The 26590-nt window shown below is 42.3% G+C and overlaps 1 protein-coding gene across 3 annotated transcripts in view; it reads left to right on the top strand.

Annotated features, from left to right (window-relative positions):
- The window catches only part of polr1c (RNA polymerase I and III subunit C), a 46616-nt gene that overhangs the window by 12683 nt on the left and 7343 nt on the right, over window positions 1-26590 (top strand). For 2 of the 3 annotated variants that reach the window (XR_011340835.1, XM_069887880.1), the window contains exons 3-6: window positions 2215-2334; window positions 3406-3558; window positions 4675-4824; window positions 23031-23147. Coding sequence is in view for 2 of the 3 variants with exons in the window: in XM_069887880.1 (XP_069743981.1) it covers window positions 2215-2334; window positions 3406-3558; window positions 4675-4824; window positions 23031-23147 (540 nt within the window). In the remaining variant the exon portion in view is untranslated. Of the gene's footprint in view, window positions 1-2214; window positions 2335-3405; window positions 3559-4674; window positions 4825-13166; window positions 13390-23030; window positions 23148-26590 lie in introns of those variants that run through there. The other variant, XM_069887881.1, reaches the window with a different exon arrangement.

Genomic DNA, 26590 nt, shown 5'->3' with positions numbered 1-26590 from the left:
CAAGCAAGCACTCGATACCTACCAGTGGCTGCTTACCCTATCATATTGCACAGACAGAGACTTCCAAACACACTCCAAATTCCCTGTTCAAACGAAGGTGCAGCTCTTTGCAAGCACTGATCTTATGCATTACTACAGCTCAACTCCATGTAGTGCATATCTTACCCATGACTCCTCCAGTGATGTCCACAGTAGCAACCTGGCGTGGAGCAATGTTCGGGGCTTGAAGCTAGAGGCAGAGAGAGAGAGAGAGAGAGAGAGAAATGTGCTATGCATTGATCATTATGCAGTTCTGAACTGGCCATCTGGCCTATGAGGACACTGAGTAATTTAAATGAGTCAACAGTAAGGTATGCACTAATGGGGGGCTGGAGTCCAACCTCGATTGGCAGGTGGTGCAACCTCCAAATAAGTTTCAGACAGAGAGGGTCACGTGATCCTTTGCAATCCACAATGTTCCAGACAGGGAGGCCACATGTTCCTCCACAATCCACATATAACAGTGATATCTCCCCCTAAACGTTCCTTTCCTAAAACAGATGATCCTCTGGTAATTGGCCACTGTCACCCCAGAGAAAAGGTGTTGTCTTTCCACCCTATATGTGTCTCTCATAATATTGTATCATCCATTAAGACACCTCTCATTTTCCTTTGCTCCAAAAAAGAAAACCTTGTCTTGCAAGACATGTTCCCCAATCCAGGCAACGTTCTGGTAGATCTTCTCTACATTCTCCTTAAAGCTTCCACATATCCTTCCTATAGTGAGATGACCAGAACTGAACACTATTCCAAGTGTGAACTAACCAGAGTTTCATAGAGCTGAAACATTATCTTGTGTCTCTTGACTGCAAGTCCTCAACAAATGAAGGCCTTCTTAACCTGTGTGACAATCTATGGGTTTGGACTCCAAGGTCCCTCTATTCTTCCACACTGTTAAGATTCCTGCCATTAACCATCTTTCAGCTAATCCAGAATTAACTTCATCTGCCACTTCTCTGCACAACTTTACATCCTGTAACCTATGTCAAGCTTCTACATTATCCACAGCCCCTCCAACATTTGTATCATCTGCAAATTTAATGAACCATCTCTCCAATTTTTCATCTACGTCATTTATAAAAATCATAAAGAGCAGAGGTCCCAGAATAGATCCCTCCAGAACTCCACTAATTACTGACCTGCAGGCAGAATATGTCGCATCTGCTACGACCCTCTGCTTTCTGCAGGCAAGCCAATTCTGAATCCACACAGCCAAGGTACCATGCCTTGTGACTTTCTGAATGAGTCTACCGTGGAGGAGCTTGTCAAATGCTAAAAATCCATGTATATTTCATATGTAGGTACACAATCCTTTATCTGGAACCCTTGGGGGAAGAGCATGTCCTGAATTTCGGATTTTTCCGGATTTTGGAAAGCCAGATTTAAAACCACCCGAATTGTGCTGCCGTATCCACCCCCACCCCCTTCCAGTCGCGCTGCCGTCCCCCCGCCCGCCCGACTCGTGCTTCCGGTCTCCCGCTCGCCCGACTCACGCTGCTGTCTCTCTCCCCACTTGCTGGATTTTGGAGCTTTCTGGATTTTAGATGTCCGGATAAAGTATTATGTACCTGTACCACCCTACCTTTATCAATTTTTTTTTGTCACTTCCTCAGTTAAGCTCATGAAGAACGCCCTGCTCCTCACAAAGCCATACTAAATATCCCTGAGAAGACTGCTTCTTTAAATGCTCATAAATCCTGTCCCTAAGAATTTTCTCTAATAGTTTTCCCACCACTGCTGTAAGACTCACTGGTTTATAATTCCGTGGCTTGTCCTTATTACCTTTCTTAACCAGGAAGACTACATTTGCCATTCTCCAATCCTCGAGTACTTCCTCTGTGGCCAGGGAGGACACAAAGCCTTGGCTCTTTCCCTCACTTCCTATGGTGTCCTGGGGTTACTTTTACTTGAAATAACTACAGAAAATACTGGGAATACTTTGCAGGTCAGGTAGCATCTATGGAGAGGGAAGCATTTGGATTGATAAATTATTCTCTTCGTGATTGGTGCTTCACTGATGAGTGTTTCCAGCATTTCCATATCTATATCTGCTTCCATACTATCAAGTGTAGAAATGCACTGTTTGCTTCAGTGAGTTTTGTAACCTTTAACATGAAGCAGGTGAAGTGGCCCAGTCTGACGGTAAACTGTATAAATTCTATTTTCTTTCCATAGGGGATGAAGAAGGAACAGAGATTGACACTCTACAGTTTCACCTGAAAGTGAAGTGCAGCAGAAATCCAAAAGCACTGAAAGACACTTCAGACCCTGAAGAACTCTATCTAAATCACAAAGGTAAATAGACTGAAATTCACATGTTCCCTTCTCAGTTGACTTTTTGTTGAAATTTTGAATTCTCTGCCAATACTCTCTCTCATGCAGTGGGAAAGGGTACAGAAGAGGTTTACAAAGTTGTTGCCAAAATTAGGGAAGTTGAGTTATTGTGAGAGACTGATTAAATTCAGCCTGATTTACTTAAGAGTGCTGGAGATTAAGAGGGGATCTTATTGAGGTCTATTAATTCATGAGGGGCAGACATAGGGTGAATAGTGAGTGACAGTCTGCTTCCTAGAGTAGGAGAATCTTAAGAAACTAGTAAAATAGGAGCACAATGTACATCTGTATGTGCACAAAGCTACTTTTGATGCTTAATATATTTTGGGATAAAAAACATGCAAAAGCATAACTATAAGGTGAGGGGGCAGGGGTCTAGAAAGGATCTTCACCCAAGGGTTTTTGACATTTGGTATAAACTGCTAAAGTGGGAGAAACAGGTACATAACTTTCTTTAAGAATTACTTGCATAACTAACTGGCTGGAAGGGACTTGGAGGGGTATTGTCCTAATCTGGGCAAGTGGGACAAAAGAAGCAGGGCATGTTGTTGAGCTCTAATAGTAGGACTTTGTGGGATCTTCCAGTATTTGACCCAAAGGAAAAAGATGGCTGCAAGATATTTCAGATCTTTAAAAGTCGACTCTTCCGGATTTGGTGCTATGTCACTAGTGAAGTTCCCAGTTGACTCTTCTAATTCCCCACAACATTGGTTAGTGATCGTGACTGACAAGAGGCTCAAGTTTCCAAATGCTCAAAGGTCAACTGTGAGAAACCAACTCTTACCTTGTCTTCTGTGAACAAAAAATGTCCTGCCGCTACCTTTGAGAGGGCCTTTGGTGGGCCTTGCCAATCACAGTCACGCATCAAATAATTTTTGATGTAGGACAAAGAATCCAAAGAACTTGGTGGATAACACAAAAAAAAACTGAACCGAAGTTTAAGTATGTTTGGTCAAAGAGGCTGATGTAATGTTTTTGGGAGAATTCTTTCAGTTACACAATGGTCTTTCATTCTTCTGTTTGTCTTTGCAGTCTATTCCAAGCATTTGAAGTGGGTGCCCATTGGGAACCAGGCAGATCTCTTTGGGCAGATTGAAATCCGGCCTGTACATGAAGATATTCTTATTGCTCAGCTCCGCCCAGGACAAGAAATAGATGTGGTTGTGCACTGTGTGAAAGGGATCGGTAAGAAGGCTGGGAGTAGAGGGAATTTTCTCTAAATAGCACAGATACTAGAAGGTCATTGGCCTCTTTGGGGAGACTAATAGCCTCAGGGTCTACTTTGTATCAAACAGTCGACTAACAAGGCTCAAGGCTCCTTTCATTATCGTGTAATAATGCATGGTGTATTTCAACTTTTTCCTGCTGTAAGGTACACAAAGAATCACCATGAGCATTGCCCGGTGCCCCTAACAATAGGAGAAAGAGAAGCAGAGTCCATCCAGAGACACTAGTATTCTCCACTGCTCCCGCAGCCACACAGTTTAAATCTTTGGAAACCCGAGATCCAGATCCAAACCTCTGATACAAGCAAGAAGCCTTCAGTACCTCAGGCCCTTCGGGTGCCCTTCTTGCCTCAGCATCCTCTTAAATACTCCTGGTTCCCACGAGCCAGTCCAGCAGCTTTTGTGGCCTTTGTGAGTCCTTCAACTGTAAGTTGCCATAGCCCGCTGCCTGTGTGGGTCCTTCAGGTGCTGAGCCCCTCGCTGCTCTCCCTACAGGTCACCTTCCCAGGCTTCTCAGTGGTTGGAAGGGGGTGTTCTCCCTGATTCTGGTTACCTGTGCCAGTCCCCCTGGAGTCTGCAACTCCTCGTGGTATGCTGCCCAATACAGGCTGGGCCATCTTGGGCACAAATCTCAGTGGTTGCAGGGTATTAAAAAAAAATCCCACTGTCAATTCTGACGCCATTTAAAGCCTGTACAGAGACATTGGCAGTAGGACTCTGCAGAGAGCACTGTTTCTTGGGTCGACACCAGTGGACACTGTTACGGCAGCTCTGCCTATATTTTTACACTTGACAATCAATATTTTTTTTAAAAAAGGAAACCTAATAGAGATAAACGAGAAATCTGCAGATGCTGGATCTTGAGGTTCACAACTGCTGGAGAAACTCAGCAGGTTGTGCAGCATCCATAGGAAGTAAAAGGCAGTCGAATATTTTCTCTTGTGGAGGAGTGTGGGACTGGAAATCAAAATGATATATATGTCCATTTTAAACCTGAGAAGGAATCTGAAGGAAACCTTGATGTGAGCTGCAGCATTGGACATCAGTGTAATCTCCCTTATTTTTCACCTCCCAGCTAAAGACCATGCCAAGTTCTCTCCTGTTGCCACAGCGAGCTACCGACTTCTACCTGAAATAACCCTGCTGAGCCCAATAGAAGGGGAGCTGGCAGAGAAACTAAAGCAGTGCTTTGCTCCTGGAGTCATCGAGGTGGAGTCAGTGAATGGTGAGTCAGTTTCACTGTTGGATATGAAATCTGGTTGTTGTAGTGCTTTTCAGATCACAGAACAGCAAGATGAGCCTCAGTTGAAGTAAATGCAGTGTCCCAGCAAGGGAGGCACCGTCTGTGGAGAGGGGTTTCTCTTTATACAGATTCAGCTGATCTGCACATTTCCAGGATCTCTGGAAGTGGTGGGGGGGGTTTTTATTGAACATCAATTAGTACAACACAGAGGAGTCACGTGATGGAGTAGTGGCCGGACGGTGAACTCCAGCCCTCTCCAGAAAAGTCGGGAAAAACAAAAGAAAACACAAAGGCACAGAAATAAAAGTTACAGAAAAGTGAGTATAAAGGAGGAAAGAAGATGGCGACAAAAAAAGAAAAATCGAAAGCAACGGTAAGAAGAGAGGAAGAGAAGACAAAGGAGGAAAAAGGTGAAGGCCTTACCTGTCCGAAGAGGCCCGCTGCGGAGAGAGAAACCCGCTCCCTCAGGTCGGTAAATAATGGACTACAAAAATGGCTCGCAGAGCCGAGTAAAAGTGCGCAACCGCGCATGCGTGATACTTCGCGCATGCGCGATGCGAATGAAAAAAAACACACCGACGGGAGGGAGGACCAGCTGGGGAGTCGATCTCCACAGCCGGCAACGACAGCTGCAGAACACCTGCAGCAAGAAGAGACCACAGAAGACAATAGAAACAAGAAAGAAGAGAAGGAAAGGGCAACAAAGAAACAACAGATGGTCAACCCAGAGGAAGAAGAAGAGGAAGAGGAAGAGTACAGTGAAATAGAAGAAGAGAAAGGCAAGATAAAGAAGGTACTTTCTCTTATTAAAGGATACATGGAGTCATTTAAAGAATGGCAAACACAGGAATTTAATGATTTAAGAAAAAGAATAAACAACACAGAAGAGAAAATAAATAAAATGGAGATGACCTTAACAGAAATGGGAAAGAAAATGGACAAGATGGAAGAGCGGGCAGTAGCAGCAGAAATGGAGGTAGAAGACTTAAAAAAGAAATTGGAGAAATCTAATAAAAAAACTAAAGAGACACAAGAACTACTAGCTCAAAAAATAGATACAATGGAAAACCATAACAGAAGAAATAACATAAGGAAGATGAAGAAGACAAGAATATGAGGGAGTTTATAAAAGAGTGGATCCCTAAGACCCTAGGATGTCCAGAACTACAGCAAGAAATGGAAATAGAAAGGGCACATAGAGTATTGGCCTCTAAACCACAACCACAACAAAAACCAAGATCTATTGTAGTAAAATTCCTAAGATATACTACAAGAGAAAAGGTTCTGGAGAAGACAATGGAAAAAGTAAGAGAGGGCAACAAACCACTGGAGTATAAAGGGCAAAAAATCTTCATTTATCCAGATATAAGTTTTGAACTCCTAAAGAAGAGAAAAGAGTTCAATACAGCAAAGGCGATTTTATGGAAGAAAGGGTATAAATTTATACTAAAGCATCCAGCGGTATTGAAAATATTTATTCCAGGACAACAAAACAGACTATTCTCGGATCCAGAAGAAGCACGAAAATTTGCAGAACAATTACAAAAATAGACTGAGGGAGGAAGACGGGTAATGAGAGTTAAAATGATCACGATTGATATGTATGTGGGTAAAGACAAAAATAGACTGAGGGATGAAGAGGGGTAATGAGAGTAAAAATGATCACGACTGATATGTATGCGGGTAAAGAGGTATAAGAGTGAATAGAGACAATGAGCATACATGAATGTATCTGTACTTAGAGGAAAATATAGATAGTATAGACAAGAATTAATAAGGGAAGGTAATGGAATAGAGAGAATAAGGAGGGAATTAAAAGAGTGACCTTTGTGACATATGAAAAGTGAAATCTTTTCTGGGGGAGGCGGGGAGGGGGGAAATAGCGGTCACTGCAAAATCAGTTGACGCTTGCGAGTGGATTCGCAAATCCAAATGGAGAGGGGAGATGTGGTTGTCCGACAAGGGATAAAGGACAACTCAGGAGGTGAAGGGGAGATTGGGGATAAATAAGATAGAAATAGGAGAATAAGGAAAATGTTGGATGTTGTAGGAATGTTGTCTTATAAAGAGTTGAAAATAAGAAAACAGAAATGGAAAAGGAGGAAAGGTAATGATGGAAAAACGGAAAGAGAAGATAAACAAAATATAGAAGGGCTACGTTGAACTATATGTCTTTAAATATTAATGGAATACATAACCAAATTAAAAGGAAGAAACTACTAAATTTAAATGAATAAATGTATTCCATTAGAAAAAATAACATATAGGTTAAAAAATAATATTGAAATATTCGAACAAGTATAGGAGCCTTACATTAACTACAATAGCGAAAACCTACCGGGGACAAACATTACCTAAGTTGATGGAAGGAGAAGGAAAGAAAAGAATGGACTCAGTAGAATTTCTGGTGTAATTTTGTTGAATGACAACATTGTCTGACTGGCTTAATGCAACCTAGATTGTATACCTAAAATGGATGAGAGGGGGGGGTGGGGGGGGGTGGTTTGGGAGGAAAGGGGTGGGGGGAGAAAAAGTCACTGTATATGTGTGAAAAAGAAATAGTGTATACCATGGCTAATGTGATTTATGGTGTGAAAAATAAAAAATTAAAAAAAAAAATTAGTACAACACAGGAGCAGACCCTTCAGCCCACAACATCTGTACTGTCCATGATACTAAATTAAACTAATCTCATGACAATACCCCTCCATTCCCTGTGTGTTGATGTGCTTATCTAAATGATAAATGTCACAATCACTTGCGTTGCACTTCCTCCCTCTTGCCTTAAACCCAATCCCTTTTGTATTTGACATTTCCACTCTGGAACAAAGACTCTTGCTTCCTTAACTATACCACTCATAATTTTGTATACTTCAATCTGATTTCTCCTCAGCCTTGGCTGCTCCAGAGAAAATGATCCAAATGTGTCCAATCTCTCTTTATGACTGACACTCTAATCCAGGCAACAACCAAGTGAACCTCTGCTGTGTCCTTTCCAAAACCTCCATGTCCTTCCTATCTTTTTTTTAAAATATTTTTCACACTATGAACCATATCAATCAAAATACATACAAACATTTCCCTCTTGAATATACACAGTGGCATTTTATCCCCTTTATCCCCCCTCCCTTCCCTCCCTCCTTCCCACCCCCCTCCCCACCCACTAAATGTTCAACATATACAATACAATAAACCCATTAAACAATGACATCATGCAATGAAAATAAACAACATCCACTTTTACACACTAGATCAAGTCATTTTGTCTTCTTATCATTTTAGGGGGTGGAGGTCCGATGCAAGCCCTCTCTGTTGTGTTCCATGTACGGTTCCCAAATTTGTTCAAATAATGTGACTTTATTTTTTAAATTATATGTTAATTTTTCCAATGGAATACATATATTCATTTCCATGTACCATTGCTGTACTCTCAGGCTCTCTTCTGATTTCCAAGTTGACTTTATATATTTTTTTGCTGCAGCTAAGGCTATCATAATAATTTTTTTTGCATTTCAACCAGTTGAGGCCTAATTCCTTACTTCTTACTTAGAAGAAAGATCTCTGGATTTTTTGGTATGTTACTTTTTGTGATTTCATTTAATATCTGATTTAGATCTTCCCAAAACTTTTCCATTTTCTCACGTGCCCAAATTGCATGTACTGTTGTTCCTGTTTCCTTCTTACAGCGAAAACATCTATCTGATACTGTTGGGTCTCATTTATTTAACTTTTGGGGCGTGATATATAGCCTGTGTAACCAATTATATTGTATCATGCGTAACCTTGTGTTTATTATATTCTTCGTAGTTCCAGAGCATAACTTTTTCCATATTTCATTTTTTATCTTTATGTTTAAATCTTTATCCCACTTTTTTTGGGTTTATAGCTTATTTCATCATTTTCCTTCTCTTGCAGCTTGATGTACATGTTCGTTATAAATCTTTTAATTATCATTGTGTCTGTAATCACATATTCAAAGCTGCTTCCTTCTGGTAACCTCAGTCTTCTTCCCAATTTGTCCTTTAAGTAGGCTTTGAGTTGATGGTATGCAAACATTGTACTATGAGTTATTCCATATTTGTACTTCATTTGTTCAAATGTTAATAAATTATTTCCCAAAAAAACAATTTTCTATTCTTTTAATTCCTTTTCTCTCCCATTCTCAAAAGGAAAGGTTATCTATTGTGAAAGGGATTAGTTGATTTTACCAACTACCAAAATTATTATTGATTTTGCATCAATAATAATTTTGGTAGTTGGTAATTTGTATTTTTTCTTTCTATGTGAATCTTCTTCCATATATTGAGTAAATGATGCAGTACTGGTGAACTTTTATATTGCACCAGTTTTACATCCCACTTATAAAGTATATGTTCTGGTATCTTCTCCCTATTATATCTAGCTCTATCTTGGTCCAATCTGGGTTTTCCCTTGTCTGATAAAAATCTGATAGATACCTTAATTGTGCTGCTCTATAATAATTTTTAAAGTTTGGTAGCTGCAAACCATCTTGTTTGTTCCACTCTGTTCATTTATCTAATGCTATACTCGGTTTCCCCCCTTTCCATAAGAATTTCCTTATTATTCTCTTTAGTTCATTGAAGAATTTCTCTGTGAAGGGAATTGGTAACGATTGAAATAGAAATTGTATACTTGGGAAGACATTCATTTCTTCCTATCAATGTTAGTGGCAATTCTTTCCAATGTTCTAAGTCATCCTGTAATTTCTTCATTAATGGCTGATAATTTAATTTGTACAGGTGGCCTAAATTATTATCTAATCTAATACCTAAGTCTTGGATTGCTTGTGTTTGCCATTTAAATGGTGATTCTTTTTTAAACTCTGTGTAATCCGCATTATTCATTGGCATCGCTTCACTTTTATTTACATTAATCTTGTACCCTGATATTTCTCCATATTCCTTAAATTTCTTATGTAGTTCTTTTATTGATATTTCTGGTTCTGTTAAGTATACTATGATGTAATCTGCAAATAAACTGATTTTATACTCCTTCTCCTTTATTTTTATCCCTTTTATTTTATTTTCTGTTCTTATCAGTTCTGCCATTCTTTCTATTGCTAAAGCGAACAGTGAGGGAGATAGTGGACATCCCTGCCTAGTTGACCTACTTAATTTAAATTGGTTCGATACATATCCATTTACTGTCACCTTTGCCAATGTTCCCTTATATAGTGCTTTAATCCAATTAATATATTTTTCTGGTAGGTTGAACCTCTGTAATACTTTGAATAAATAATTCCATTCTATCCTGTCAAAGGCTTTTTCTGCATCTAAAGCAACAGCCATTGTTGGTATCTTATTTCCTTGAACTGCATGGATTAAATTAATGAACTTACAGACATTATCCACTGTTCGTCTTTTCTTAATAAATCCAGTTTGATCTTGTTTTACTATTTTTGGTACACAGTCGGCCAATCTGTTTGCTAATAGTTTTGCTATTATCTTATAATTGAATTAAGTAGAGATATTGGTCTATATGATGCTGGTGTAAGTGGATCCTTCCCCGTTTTTGGTATTACTGTAATTATTGCTGTCTTACGTGAATCTGGCAAGTTTTGTGTTTCTTCTATCTGCTTCGATACTTCCAGAGGAATTAATAACTCTTTAAATATTTTATAGAATTCTGTTGGGAGTCCATCCTCTCCAGGCGTTTTATTGTTCGGCAGCTTTTTTAATATATTCTGTATTTCCTCAATTTCAAATGGTTTTATTAGTTTGTTTTGCTCCTCTTGCAATTTCAGTAGTTCAGTTTTAGCTAAAAACTCATCTATTTTGTCTTCTTTCCCCTCATTCTCAGTTTGGTATAATTGTTCATAGAATTCCTTAAAGTTTTCATTAATCTCTGTTGGGTTATATATATTTTGTTTGTCCTTTTTCCTTGATGCCAATACAGTTCTTTTAGCTTGTTCTTTTTTAAGTTGCCAGGCTAATATTTTGTGAGATTTTTCTCCTAGCTCGTAATACTTCTGCTTTATTTTCAGTCTCTCTTTAATTTATTATGCTCCATTTCAGTTAGATGCGTTTCCTGCACAAATGCTATATCTATTTTTTTCCTTTTTTCAGTAAGCTTAATAGCCTTTTCCTTTTAATTTGGTTATAAATATTGACTATAAATATTCCATTAATATTTATAGTCATATCGTTCAACATGGCCATCTCATATCCTGTTTACACCTCATTTCCGCTTCCTCACCACCACCTTTCCCCTTTTCCCCATTTTCATCTCTCAGTTTTCTCTTTTTGAACTCAATGTATGAAAACACTTCCAAAACATAAAATACTTCAACAACTCCCACATCTAAAATTCCCTTAACCCTAAGTGTGTTCCCCCCCCCTCCCTCTCTGAGTTGCCCCTTGTCCCTTGCTGGGCAACCACAACTCCCCTCTCCATTTGGATTGAGAACCTGCTCTCAACCGTCAACTGATTTCGCAGCGACTGTTATTCTCTCCTACCCAACCCCATCCAGAGACTTTTATCTTCACATTTAACAAAGCTCACCCTCTTTTCTTTGATTTTCCCCCTCCTTTTTTCCCCCCTTACTTCCCTTTTCTTTCCCTTCTTTAGTTCTTACATATACATTATTTTTACATCTTTATATGTAGTTTGTCGTCGTTCTTCTTTCTTGTTACATCTCTTCATCTCTCTTTCTGTCCTGAAGGCGTTCTGCAAATTCTCGTGCTTTCTTCGGATCCGAGAACAGTCTGTTTTGCTGCCCCGGGATAAGGATAAATATTTTAAGCATAGCTGGATATCTTAACATAAATTTATAACCTTTTTTCCATAGGATTGATTTTGCTCTATTAAACTCCTTCCTCTTCTTTAGGAGTTTAAAACTTATGTCTGGGTAAAAAAAATATTTTTTGACCCTTGTATTCCAATGGTTTTTTGTCTTCTCTAATTTTATTCCTTGCCCTCTCCAATATATTTTCTCTTGTTGTGTATCTCAGAAATTCTACTAAAATGGTTCTTGGTTTTTGATGTGTCTTTGGTTTTGGAGCTAGTGTTCTGTGTGCCCTTTTTTTTCTATTCCTTCCTGTATTTCTGGCATTCCCGGGACCTTTGGATCCATTCTTTTATAAATTCCTTCATATCTGTGCCTTCTTCATCTTCCTTCAGGCCCACTATCTTTATGTTGTTTCACCTACTATAATTTTCCAACATATCAATTTTCTGAGCTGACGACTCCTGTGACTAACTTTTTAATCACTTTCTTCCAATTTTCTTCTCAAGTCATTCACTTCCATTTCTACCGCCATTACACGTTCTTCCACATTTTCTAATCTTTTCCCTATTTCTGTCATGACCAGCTCTTCTACTCACTTTTTCTTCTGTACTTTTCATTTTTCTTTTCATTTCACTAAATTCTAATGTCAACCATTCTTTTAATGCTCTCATTTGTTCTTGAAAATTTTTTAAATCTATATTCTGTCCATCTATTATACCTTCTGTTCCTCTGTGCAGAGCTTGGTCTTCTTCTTCCTCTTCTTCTCTGTCTGCACCTGTGTTTGTGTCTTCTATTGCTCTCCCTTGTATCTGTGTCTCTTCTGAATTTCCTGTTGAGTTGCTTGCCTCGGTTTGCTGGGTGTTTTTTTGCATAACTTCTTGCTGTTGGTCCTCTTCTTCTGGGCTAGTCATCTGTTGGGATGTCCTTCCTATCTTGAGGGAACTACTCCAAATGTGGCCTAAGAAAAGTTTTATTTTGCTGCAGCACGACTTGCCTACATTTATAATCTGTGCTCCTTCCAATCAAGGAAAGCATGTCATACACCTTTACCACCCTCTCTACTTGGACCCCAAAATCTCTTTGTATGTCATTGCTCCCAAGAGTCCTCCATTTACTATATACCTTCCTCTAAAGTGCAAAACCTATCCTGATTGAACTCCATCTGGTCTATATCCTGCTTGAATCCCTCGACTTTTTTCCCCACTGTCTCCAACTGCCAATGTTTGTCATCTGATCAGTCTGCCTTCATTTTTGACCCAATTATGTATTTCCATTACAAACAGCAGAGGTCCAGGTGTCTTAAACTTCTGGATCAGCCTACTATGGGGAACTTACTTAATACATTACTGAACTCCACATAGCGTAATCCTTGTCGCTCTCAAAAATTTGGTCAAATATGTAAGACATCACGTGTCCTGTACAAAATCATACTGACTCTCCCAAATGGTTTTCTAGATGTCTAAACGTTAAACCGTCACAGGGAAGTGGGGAGATATTTGAAATGCATGGTCTGAACGAGTGGTTGAATCATGTTTATTGTACCTGTATTCATTTTTAACCTTCCAAATCCTACCAGAGAAGTAAGACTAATTGGATAGTACATTAAAGAAGCTGGTGTGGCAGGCTGAGTCACTCTGCAAGCGAACCAGGTTACGGAGCTGAGGACTCACGAGCACAGAGAGCTCTGATGTACTGGGTGCGGTTCCAGCCCTCGGGGTTGACATCATTTCCATCGCAGGAATCGCAAGCGTCGTTGGGAACTGGGAGATATAAGTGAGCGCACGAGTTCAATTAAAATTAGTTGGTCGAGCTCACTCATGACTGTCGGTGTGGTTTGTTCGCTGCATCTCCTTGAGACCACAATGGTGAGCCCGATGGGTCCAAACATCAATTTTGGACCCTATGATGAACGAACCTAATGTACAAAGCGCGGTCTCATTGAAACTACATACCTTTTGGACCTCACAGCCTGTTGTCTCCTTTTTTTTATTTTTTTTTATTTTTCACACTGTGAACCATATCAACCAAAATATGTACAAACGTATCTCATTAAATTTACACAGTGGTATTTTCTCCCCCCTCTCGACCCACCCCCCCTCCAATACCCATAAATATTCAACATATACAATTCAATAAAACCATAAAACAATATCTTCACACAAAGGAAAATTAACAAGAAAAATGCATCATTATTTGTTAAGCACTGAATCTAGTCGTTTTGTCTTCGTATCATTTTCATTTTAGGGGATGGAGGTCCTAGGCAAGCTCTATCTGTTGTGTTCCATGTATGGTTCCAAAATTTGTTCAAACAATGTGACTTTATTTTTTAAATTATATGTTATTTTTTCCAATGGAATACATTTGTTCATTTCCATGTACCATTGCTGTATCCTCATGCTCCCTTCCATTTTCCGAGTTGACATTATACATTTTTTTGTTATCGCTAAGGCGATCATAATGAATTTTTTTTGCACTTTTATCCAATTTGAGGCCTAATTCTCTACTTATGTTACAAAATAAATATCTCTGGTTTTTTTGGTATGTTATTTTTTGTAATTTTATTTAGTATCTGATTTAATTCTTCCCAAAACGTTCTTGCATACATCTCTTTTCCACTTCTTTGCCACCTTCATCCCCCTTTTCCCCATTTTCATCTCTTAGTTTTGTCTTATTACATTTAATATACGACAACACATTTAAGACATAAAGTACCCCCGCAGTTCCCACATTCACTAATACCTTAACCCCAAAAGTTCCCCCCCCCCCTCTGAGTTGTCCCAAGGGCCTGATAATCTACATCCTAGGGTAATCAAGGAAGTGGCCATTCAGATAGCAGATGCTTTAAGAATTATTTTCCAGAACTCGATAGATTCAGGATCAGTACCCATGGATTGGAGGGTAGCTAATGTTACCCCACTATTTAAAAAGGGGGGGTAGAGAAAAAGCGGGTTATCGGCCGGTGAGCCTTACATCAGTAGTGGGCAAAATGGAATCCATTATTAAGGATGTAATAGCGGAGCATATGACTAGCAGAGAAGGGATCGGACGGAGTCAACATGGATTTACAAAAGGTAAATCATGCTTGACAAATCTTTTGGAATTCTTTGAGATGGTGACAGGTAAAATAGATGGGGGAGAGCCAGTGGATGTGGTGTACCTGAACTTCCAAAAGGCCTTCGATAAGGTCCCGCATAAACGACTGGCTTCCAAAATCAAGGCTCATGGGATTGGGGGCAAAGTATTGATGTGGATTGAGAACTGGCTGGCAGGTAGAAGACAGAGAGTTGGGATAAATGGCTGGTTTTCTGACTGGCAGGCGGTGACCAGTGGGGTGCCACAGGGATCTGTACTGGGACCCCAGCTGTTCACAATTTACATTAATGATCTGGATGAGGGGATTGGATGTAATATCTCCAAATTTGCAGATGACACTAAGCTAGGAGGGGTTGTGTGCACAGAAGAGGGGGTCAGGAAGCTCCAGTATGATTTGGATAAATTGAGGGACTGGGCAGATACATGGCAAATGCACTACAATGTGGATAAATGTGAGGTTATCCACTTTGGTAATACAAACCGGAGGGCAGATTACTATTTGAATGGCAATAGATTAAGAGATGGGGAAGTGCAGAGAGACCTAGGGGTACTTGTACATCAGTCTCTGTAGGCGAGCATGCAGGTACAGCAGGCGGTTAAAAAGGCAAATGGTATGTTGGCCTTCATATCAAGAGGGTTTGAGTATAGGAACAAGGATACCTTACTGCAGCTGTACAGGGCCTTGGTGAGACCACACCTGGAGTATTGTGTGCAGTTTTGGTCACCTTATCTAAGGAAGGATGTTCTTGCAATGGAGGGAGTGCAGAGGCGATTCACTAGGCAGGAATGACTTAGGAGGAAAGATTGCGCAAATTGGGATTGTACTCGCTGGAGTTTAGAAGATTGAGAGGGGATCTCATAGAGACATAAAATTCTGGCAGGACTGGACAGAATGGATGCAGATGGGATGTTTCCAAGGATGGGAAAATCCAGAACCCGGGGCCATGGTTTGAGGATAATAGGCAAACCATTTAGGACCGAGATGAGGAGGAATTTCTTGACCCAGAGGGTGGTGAATCTGTGGAATTCATTGCCACAGAGGGCAGTAGAGGCAGGTTCATTAAATATATTTAAGAGGGAATTTGATCTATTTCTTCAGTATAAGGGTATTAAAGGTTACGGAGAGAAGACGGGGACGGGGTACTGAACTTTAAGATCAGCCATGATCTCGTTGAATGGCGGAGCAGGCTCGAAGGGTCGAATGACCTACTCCTGCTCCTATCTTCTATGTTTCTATGTTTCTAAACCTCTTGCTGGGCAACCACAACTCCCCTTTTAATTTGGGTTGCGATCTTGTTCGCAGTGTCAACTGATTTTGCAGTGACAGTTATTTCCCCCTCCACCCAGCCCTCTCCAGAAAACACTTTTTTTAAATTAAAATAAACACATATAACAAGGCTGTCTCTCCCTTTTTTCTCCCCCTTACTCCCTTCCTTCCCTTCTCTTTTCTCACTTTAGTTCTTTACATATACATTGTTTATTGCTGTTCTTCATTATTGTTACATCTCTTCATCTCTTCTCCTGTCCTGCAAACGTTCTGCGAATTCTTGCGCTTTCTCTGGATCCGAGAACAGTCTGTTTTGCTCCCCAGGTATAAATATCTTAATCACGGCTGGATGTCTTAATATGAATTTGTAACCTTTTTCCCATAAAGTTCATTTCACTGTATTAAATTCCTTCCTCCTCTTTAAGAGTTCAAAACTTATGTCTGGGTAAAAAAGTATTTTTTGACCATTGTATTCCAATGGTTTATTATCTTCTCTAATTTTATTTCTTGTCCGTTCCGGTATATTTTCTCGTCGTATATCTCAAAAATTTTACTAATATGGATTTTGGTTTTTGATGTGCCTGTGGTTTTGGAGCTAGTGTTCTGTGTGCCCTTACTATTTCCATTTCTTCCTGCATTTCTGTCATTCCCAGGCCCTTTGGGATCCATCCTTTTATAAATTCCTTCATATCTGTGCCTTCTTCCTCTTCCTTTAGGCCCACTATTTTTATGTTGTTTTACCTACTATAATTTTCTAACCTATTAATTTTCTGAGATAACAACTCTTGTGTCTTTTTAACTTTTTTTGTCACTTCCTTCCAATTTTTCACTTAAGTAATGTACTTCCATTTCTACAGCCATTTCCCACTCTTCCACATTCTCTACTCTTTTCCCCATTTCTGTCATTACCAGTTCTAACCTTTGCATTTTATCTTCTGTTGTTTTTATTTTTCTTTTAATTGCATTAAATTCTAATGATAACCATTCTTTTAGTGATCTCATTTGTTCTTCAAAAAACTTTATCTATATTTTGTTCATCAGTTTTACCTTCTATTTCTCTGTGAAGATCTTGGTCTTCTTCCTCTTCTTCTGTGTCTATCTGTGTTTGTGTCTTCTTCTTTTCTTTGTGTCTGTGTCTCTTGTTTTTCCTGATGAGCTGTTGGTATCTCTTTGTTGGGCCTCTTCTTGCTGGGCCTCTTGTTGCTGTTCTTCCTCTCTTGGGCTGCTCGTCTGTTGTGCTTCTTGACGTTGGTCTTCTTGTTGATCTTCCCTCCGTCTGTTTTCCATGTCTGTTTCATCACACCCTCTTCTGCTGTCTTCCTTATCCTCCAGCTGAGAGGCCTCGTGTTGGGCTGTGACAGCCCGCTCCTCTGCTGAGCCCCCCTCCCGCCGGTGTCCTCCTTCTCCTCTGATTGCACACTGCGCACTTTTGTTTGGCTCCGAGAGCCATTTTTGCAGTGTACCGGCTGGTGGGTCTCAACTTTGCAGGGCAGGTACTGACTTCGCGGGTCGGGCGCTCCTAGTCACCACAGTGTCTTGGTCCTTCCTGCAGGTAAGGCCTTCTTCCTTTTTCTCCTGCGACTTTTAAACTTTTTTTTCCAGCTGTTCTTACTTTCTCCTTCTTGGAAGCCATCTTCTTTCTCTTTGTATCTTTATCTTCTATTTCTTGTACTTTATTTCTGTTATGCTTTGCTTTTTCCTGACTTTTTTTTCTATTTTTCTGGAGAGAGCTGGTTTTCCCGACTGGCCACTACTCCATCACGTGACTCCCCTCAGCCTGTTGTCTGGTTTAAGCAGGCTGAGGCCCAGTTCCATGTCAGGCAGATCAAGAGACCGCTGGAAGAATTATTGAGTTCTTGCATCAATTCCTGCCTTTGACAGGTATGAGGCCGTTAAAGTGCACCTTATCCGTACTTTAGGGCTTTCCTGCCGTGAATGGGCAGCACGGCTGCTACACATGGATGGCCTAGGCCAGGGATGTCAAACTCAAATTCACGGAGGGCCAAAATTAAAAACTTGGACTAAGTCGAGGGCCGAACTAAATATTTATTGAAATTTTCAACAACGTCTGCATGTTTTCTCTTCTTTCAACATATGTAATGTTAAACTTTAGGATATAACTTTAGGAGGATAATGTTACAGGTCAGGAGTAGGTAGCTCAAGTTCACCCTTTGCTTGACCTGAGGGAAACCTATTTGGTCCCTGTGGAGATGTAGTCAGCATTCACAGGCTGTGTCCGTTTTGGCCTGCATGAGGACTCAGCATTTCCTGCTCACTCCTCAGGCTCTAGGCCTCTATTCACCCTCGACCCACCATCCCTCTACCTGACCAGTCCTTTACCCAACCTCTACTCACCCCTCACTCCACTCGATCTGCCTCTACCCACCGCATCCTATACACGCCCCTCTAATGCCTTTCCCCTCAACCTGTTCCTCCTACCCATCTCTCACACTCTAATCACCCCTCCCCTACTCGCCCTGCCTCTCCCCTTTTACCTCTTCCCTATCCACCCCTCTTTCTACTCATCCCTCCCTCTAACTGCCCCTCGCACCACCATAACTTCCCCTGCCCATTACTCCTCACCTACACCCTCTGCCCACCCCTGCTTACCCACCCACTCAGGCCCAGCGCGCTGCCAATCAGCTTTTGCGGACAGCCACCATCTCTCTCTTCATGTGCAGGGCCAAACCAGCCATTCCTGGGGTCCGCGCGGGTGCAAGCGCTGAAGGCCGTGGCGACCGGGAGAAGTGCGCTCGCGCTGTGGAAGGGCCGATCGGTGCCAGTCGCGCGGGGCTCGCGCTGCCTGGGGGCCGTGCACAGCCTGCCATGCCCATCGCGCCGACAGGAAATCACAGTCGCTCGCCCATCCGCCGCACCGCTCGACAGGTGGGAGAAGTGACTGGTTGTGCAGGGAGCCTTCCAACTGGCTTGCCAGCTGATGACATCGACAGACTTCTCGTGTTACAATTTCTCGTGTTACAATGGGGAAGGATATGCAATGAAGGGGGAGGATGGTGGGGGTGACATTACCAAAAAACAGCATCGGCTCTCGCTGCAGGGCGGGCCACCTCTAATACATTTTTGAAATGGTCTTGCGGGCCAAATATAATTATATCGGGCCCGCAGGCCAGAGTTTGACATGTGTGGCCTAGGCGATCAAACACCATCCACCCTCATGAATGACATGCTGGCGCTTATGGATGGCCACAAATCCTACCTGCTGTTTGAACAAATATTCCTGGAGCAGATGCCAGAGGACATTTTCCAGCTCCTTGCAGATGATGATTTTGGCGACTCCCCTGTAGGCTGGCAGCCCGCACTGACTTCCTATGGCATGCCAAGCAACATGGCGAGCCAACTGTTGACAAAGTTGCTGCATCACGCCAGGGCACTCGGTTGTTCCCCATCCCAGGGAAGAGGGCGGTGACAGCTATAACGGACGAAAGCCCGGAAAAGGAGCAGTGGTGCTACTACAGTCAGAGATGGGATCTTGCGGCCCACCGCTCCCGCCCACCTGGTTCACACCCGGGAAATGCCTGGGCTGGTTGTTGCTAATGGCTATGACAACCAGCCACCGAGACAGCCTCCTCGACCCATGAGGCCGACATTCCAGTTTCGTATCCTTGTTGGCACAGGAGCAGAAGTCAGCGCTTTGCCTCCCACGAGCCAGGACACCTGTGTGGGAAAGTCTGGACCTTCCTTTACTGCTGCTAACAACAGCAATATTAGAATGTATGGTGTGTGGACCATCTTGCTTGACTTTGGCTCCTGTGGCTTTAAGTGGACCTTCACGTTGGCCGATGTGTCACAACCCTTGCTGTGCACAGACTTCCTCCGAGCTCACTGCTTCCTGGTGGACCTGAAGGAACGTGGATGGTCAATTCCAAGACTTTTGAATCGCTCGCCTTACACCAAACCACTCTGCCAGCACCCCATCTGGACTCGGTGACTTTTTCTCAGAATGAGAATGCCAAAATCTTGGCAGAATTACCAAGCATTGTCACCCTGCAGTTCTCTACAGCATCCAGCACCATATTCCCATGGAAGGATCACTGCTACATGCCTGTGCATCCAGACTGCCTCCTTACGAGCTGCAGCTTGCAAAGGAGGAGTTCTCGAAAATGGAAGCGATGGGGATAGTTCATCACTTAAGACAGTCCATGGGCATCCCCCCATTCCTCCCACACATGGTACCAAAGGCTTCCGGGGATGAAATCTGTGCAGAGATTATCGCTGGCTCAATGACGTCACAACTACAGACAGGTATCTGGTTCCTCATATCCAGGATTTTACCTCTAACCTTCACAGTGCTAAGATCTTCTCCAAGATTGACAGAATCTCATCAGATTCTGGTACACCCCAATGATGTTGCCAAGATTGCACTCATCACATCATTTGGGCTGTTCAAATTCCTACGTGTGCTATTTGGACTAAAGAAAGCAGCGCATACTTTCCAGAGGCTTATGGATTCAGTGGGCTGTGGCCTGAATTTCATGTTCATTTATCTGCACAACATTCTTGTCGCCAGCTGCTCTTGTCGGGAGCACAACACGCACCTCCATCAACTTTGCCAGCGACTCAGTGAGTATGGCCTGGCTCTCAATTCAGCTAAATGCTATTTTGGCCTTGCATCTATTGACTTCCTTGGGCACCATATTGACTGACACAGAGCAGTGCCACTCCCATCCAAAGTGGAGACCATATGCAAATTCTCCAAGCCAGCCAATGTGAAGGTTCTACAGGAATTCGTAGGCATGGTGAATTTCTATCATTGATTTTTACTGGCAGCAGCCAGAATTAAACAATCCCTCTTCAAACTTCTGTCGGATTGCCCAAAGATCTAAAATGGGACAAGGAGTCAACAGCAGATTTCGAAAGAGTCAGATGCATTGGCCAATGTCAACATGCCTTCGGCCCTCACAGTCAATGCATCTAAGATGGCTGTCAGTGTTGTCCTAGAGCAGCTGGATGAATGAAATTGGAAACCACCAGCTTTTTTCAGCAGACACTTAAGGCCCTACCGAACAAAAATACAATGCGTTGGAACAAGAGTTCCTGGCGCCATTTCTGGTACTTCCTGAAAGGAAGAGATTTCACCATCTTTACAGACCACAAGCCCTGCACATTTGCCTTTGCCAAGGTATCAGATACGTGGTCGGCAAGGAAATAGAGGCATCTATCCTATATCTTGGAGTACACTACATCCAATATACACATTGCAGGCAAGAACAATCTTGAGGCTGATCCACTATCTCACATCCATTCATTCAATCCATTCTTTGTCTCCAGGGGTCAACTACGCAGCTCTTGCAGCAGTGCAACAGCAGGACGGCAAGAAACCGACCTATCGTACCGCCATTTCAGGGCACAAGCTGGAGGATGTGAGGTTCGGACCTTCCAGAGCTACAGTTCTCTGCGATGAATCCATGGGCCAACCTCGACCCATTGCACCTGCCACTTGGAGATGCCGTATATTGAAGCAATTAGTGACCTGCCACACCCATCTATCCGAGCAACCACGCAGTTCGTCACAGCCGTTTATGTGGCGTGGCCTGCAGAAACAGGTTGGCCACTGGTCAGAACTTGTGTGTGCACTGTAAGGCCTCCAAGATACAGAGACACATGAAAGCCCCTCTCCTGTCTTTTCCTCTGATACACAGATGTTTTCACCACATTCATGTGGACATTGTTGGATAGTTGCCACCTTTGAGAGGTGCCAAGTACCTGTTCGCAATGGTCAACAGATTCCCAAGATGGCTGGAGGCTGTCCTGCTCTCGGACACCTCCACGACATCCTGCACCAGGGCCCTCATTGCGAACTGGGTAGTCCGCTTCGGATTACTGGCTGACATAACTTTGGACAGGGGAGTGCAGTTCACGTCAGCTTTATGGATGATGCTAACCAAGCTCCTCGGCACCCAGTTACATCATACCACCCATAGTCCAGTGGCCTTGTGGAGAGATTCCATCGCCATTTGAAAAGAACCCTAATGGCACACCTCAAAGGCCTGAATTGGGTAGATGAGTTCCCTTGGGTGCTACTAGGCATACAGAAGGTGCCAAAGGAGGATCTGGACATGACCTTCTTTGAGCTTGTGTATGGGGCTCAACTTACTGTCCTGGGCGAGTTGGTGCCATTAGCTTGTGGACAGAAAGACTCTCCCACAGCACTCCTGATTGGACTGCAGGAAAAAGTTGGCACCTCAGCCCCTATCCCAACCTCATGACACAATCTAACTACCTCCTATGACCCAAAAGAGCTCAAGGACTGCCAGTACGTTTTCAGGGCTGACATCATTTCTCTCCTGGTTGCGAGCGTCGTCGGGAACTGGGAGATGTAAGCGTGTGAATTTGATTAAAATCAGTTGGTCTAGCTCACTCACGGCTGCTAGTGTGGTTTGTTCGCTGCACTTCCTCGTGACCACACTGGTATATTCCAGGTAATCCTTGTGTCTCCTTTAATGAGGGTCCGGCAATGAACTTCAACTTTAATTGGTGGGACAAGGATAGCTTTTCCAGCCTTGGCTTGGGGCAAGCAGGTTCCTGTCTTTGTCTTGAGAAGTTAGGAAATTTAGTTTAAAAATTGTGGTAAATGGAGATTCCTCGGTGATTATAGATGTGACCTTTCAGTTGTGTAGAATTGAAGAAGAAATTTCATGAAGGAGAGAGGTTCTGCCATCTGAGATTCTTACTGATAATGGTTCATTCATTGACTTAAATTGGGCGGTACACTGTCTGTAAGGAGTTTGTCTGTTTCCTCCCACTGTTTGAAACGTACCGAGGGTGTAGGTTAATTAGGTGTAAATTGGGTGGCAGGACTCGTGAGCCGAAATGGCCTGTACTGTGCTGAATGTCTACATTTAAAATTGAACTATTCTGAGGTATAAATCTGCTGTCTTCATATTCCCCATGTACGATAAGAATGTATATATTGGGAAAATCTTACTTTATCTGCACTACTGGTCCAGTTTTAACCAGCACTTATCAGCTTTTGAAGCAGATGAGCTTGGCAATCAAATATGGTCTGATGTATAATGTTCTGACTGGAAGTTGAAAAGTAATTTGTTCCTTTGGCCTTAGGAAGAAAATTTGCAAAGGTTGTAAATTCACGGTTGGACACCTGCAGTAGGGAAATTTTCCGCCATGATGAACTTAAAGACCTTGTCCGTCTCGGCAGAGTTCGAGATCACTACATCTGTAAGTATGCACTGTGGGTGGTGGGGGTAGGATTAACATAGGGAAGTGTAACGAGAGGCATTTGGGGTTTAGGGTTATTTTGAGTTGAGTGATTTTGTCTTGAGATGTGCAGAACTGGACTGGGATTCCCACTGTACAACACTGGGCAACAGAAACTGGGACTGGACTCCGTCCATAGTGTGGGTAGCTGGAGCTGGACCCTATCCATCAGCCAATGTTTCAGGTCAACACCATGTCTCACCAGAGACAGAATGTATTTTAAACCTTCCTTTCAACAAGTAAAATCACAGGCAGCATATCAGTGGCAAGAGAATTAATCCTGAAAATGGAAGATCTTTGGTCAGAGCTGGGAAAGAGAGTATTTGCCCAGCGTCAGCAGATGACCAGCCTTCTTCGATTCATGTACAAGCACTCTCAAATCCCTCTGCTGCAATTTTTCACCATTTAAGTAATAATCTGATTGACATTTTTATAAATTTAGACATGCAGCATGGTAACGAGCCATTTTTGAATGGTGGGAGGAAACTAGAGCCACCGAAGAAACCCCGTGCAGACACGGAGAACGTACAAACTCCTTACAGACAGCATGGGACTTGAACCCTGGTCTGGTCCCAATTGCTCACACTGTAAAGGCATTGTGCTAACCACTCTTCTATTTATCCTTCCAGAGTAGATTACCTCATATTTACCGACAGTGTTCTCCATCTTCCCAGACCCTCACCCACTGGTTTAACCAATTTATAAGACTCTGCCCATTTTACGTTCCCACTCAATTTAGTGTCATCGGCTGACCTAGATGTGTGATACTCGATTCCCTCTTTCAATCTTTTTATTGTTTTATATAACAAGCACACATTGTACAGTGAACACAAGGTTACCAAATATGAAGAATATAAGAACATTTCAAAAATAAAACAATTGTGAAATACCCTTTCCCCACACAATGTTAACAGAATGACAAAAAAAAATCAACAAAAAGAACTATAACTGGGATGTTTTGACATATAATTAAAGGTACAGTACAGCTCTGATTATCTAAAGTGGTCGGGGCTGGGCCCATTTTGGATAAAGGTTTTTTTTTCCAGAGAATTGATCATTTTTAAAAAACAGCGCAGTACCAACAGCAAATCACATGTAACAGTGTTTAAACAACAAGCAACAAGGTAAGGCTTTTTGAGCATTAAAATCATGTTTAATTCTCACCAACAAAAATGCTGGCCACTGCTGATCACTGACACTTCCCCACCGAGGCTGCGCTCCTGCCCGGGAGCTTGAGGTCCCTGCTGCCACCGGCGCTGGGAGCCTGAGATCCACTGCCGCCGATGCCGGGGGAGCCTGACATCCCTGGTCATTTTGGCTCCAAAAGAACTTTGGATAACTGAGGATTTCAGTTCTGCTGAATCTATAAAACATTAACGGAAGGAAAAGCCATGTACATAAACATGTTCAATGATCAAAACAAGCTGACTTAATGAGCATGAAAATAGTCCAGAAAAGGACTCCAAATTTTATGAAAATTAGTGTTAGCACACAACACAGAACACCTGATCCTTTCTAAATTAAGGCAAGACATGACATAACCACTGAGTACTAGTGGGTGGAACAGAATCTTTCTATCTAAGTAGGATATTTCTTTGTGCCATAAGAGTTGTAAATAGTATGACTTGACGATGAGATGAAGAATTAGCTCATTAATATCATCTGACACTCCAAACAAAACCGTTAAAGGATTAGGTTCAAGATTAACACATAATATTATTGACAAAACACAAAAAATCTCTCTCCGATAAGGTTCAAGAGCTCGACAAGACCAGAACATGTGTATCAAGGTTGCTTCCCCATCGTTACGTCTGTCATATCGAGGATTTAGATCAGGAAATATATAGGATACTTTGTCTTTAGACATGCAAGTCCAATGTACAACCTTGAACTGAATATGAGTATGTCGGGCACATAGTAAAGAAGTGTTAACTAATTTAAGAATCTCAATCTGACAGAGGTAGAATATGCTTCCATGCTCTTTTAATCTTATCGAGGGAAACCTGGTACGATTTTGAAAGCATATCATATATAAAGGTTATTAAACCCTTCTGGGAGGGATGTAATTTGAAATTACATCCAGCATGTTCGATTCACAAGCCATGGGAAAATTGTGAATTTAGTAAATTAAACTGCTGATAACTGTCAAAAGTCATGAGACCTTCACAAACTAAATTTGGTACTTGGACAGTTTAAAACACACGTCCATAATGTTAACCTGTCTCTCTCTCTCTCCTCCTCCTGTTCCTCTGACCCTTTCCTCAAGCCCCCCACCCCTTCCCTCTCCACAGAAAGCCATGCTCCCTCCCTGATCACTTCTACTTCTCTACTGCCTGCCCTATGATTTCTGCTTGTTGGCCTGTGCACCTCTCCCTTCCCCTTCTTCCCTCCCCCTATCTTTTCATTCAGGCCTGCTTTTTGCTAATACCTTGATGAAGGGCTCAGGCCTGAAATGTTGGTTATTTCCCTTTGCTTCCTGTGAACACTCTGTGACCTGCTGTGATTCTCCGGCACTTTTGTGTATTCTCTTTTTATTGCTGGCTGACCATAAATACTCATGTAATAGTCAATCCCATGTAAAAGTCAACCTCCACATTTTTGGCCCAAAAATAACATATTTTCCATATATCCTGTCTAGAAGTTGACCCGCCCATCCCAGCTCCCAATGACCTGACCGCGAATCCTCACCCCGGCTGCCCACCCATTGGAGCTCCCGACCACGAACCCTTGCTTAGGCTCCAGCCACTCGCATCTGAACTCCCGACACCCCAACTGCCTGCCAATTGGAGCTTCTAACACCCTGACTATGAACCCTTGCCTCGCCTGCCCATCCGAGCTCCCAGGAACCCTGACTGTGAACCCTCGCTTTGGCTGCATGCCCAGCAAAGCACCCAATGCCCTAAATGCAGACTTACCACCCAGTCCTGGACATCCGAGCTCCCGATCCCTTGAGTAATGCAAGTACCACAGTCAAAAGTAGTATCCATGAAAAAATCAGCACCCCCAAACCCCCCAAATTTGACCTGAAAAATTGGCCTCCAAAACTCAACTATAACATGAGTATATACGGTGGTGATTTGCTTTTTAAAGTTTTCCCAATGTTCCACTTTCCCATTACTCCTTGATGACTTGGTATAAATGACTTAATTTAATGCCTTTATTTCCTCAGCAAACCAAGGCTCTCTCCTCACCCTTACTGACCTTAACCAAAATATACTTTGTTGAGCACTGAAAAATCTCTCCTCTGTTCCTTAACTGTCTTCTTTGGCTTGGCTTCGCGGACGAAGATTTATGGAGGGTGTAAAAAGTCCACATCAGCTGCAGGCTCGTTTGTGGCTGACAAGTCCGATGCGGGACAGGCAGACATGATTGCAGCGGTTGCAGGGGAAAATTGGTTGGTTGGG

Source organism: Narcine bancroftii, chromosome 6 (assembly GCF_036971445.1).
Source record: "Narcine bancroftii isolate sNarBan1 chromosome 6, sNarBan1.hap1, whole genome shotgun sequence".
Classification (NCBI taxonomy): Eukaryota; Metazoa; Chordata; class Chondrichthyes; order Torpediniformes; family Narcinidae; genus Narcine; species Narcine bancroftii.
The sequence above is the reverse complement of the archived record's forward strand: the minus strand, read 5'-3'. Positions and strand labels throughout refer to the sequence as shown.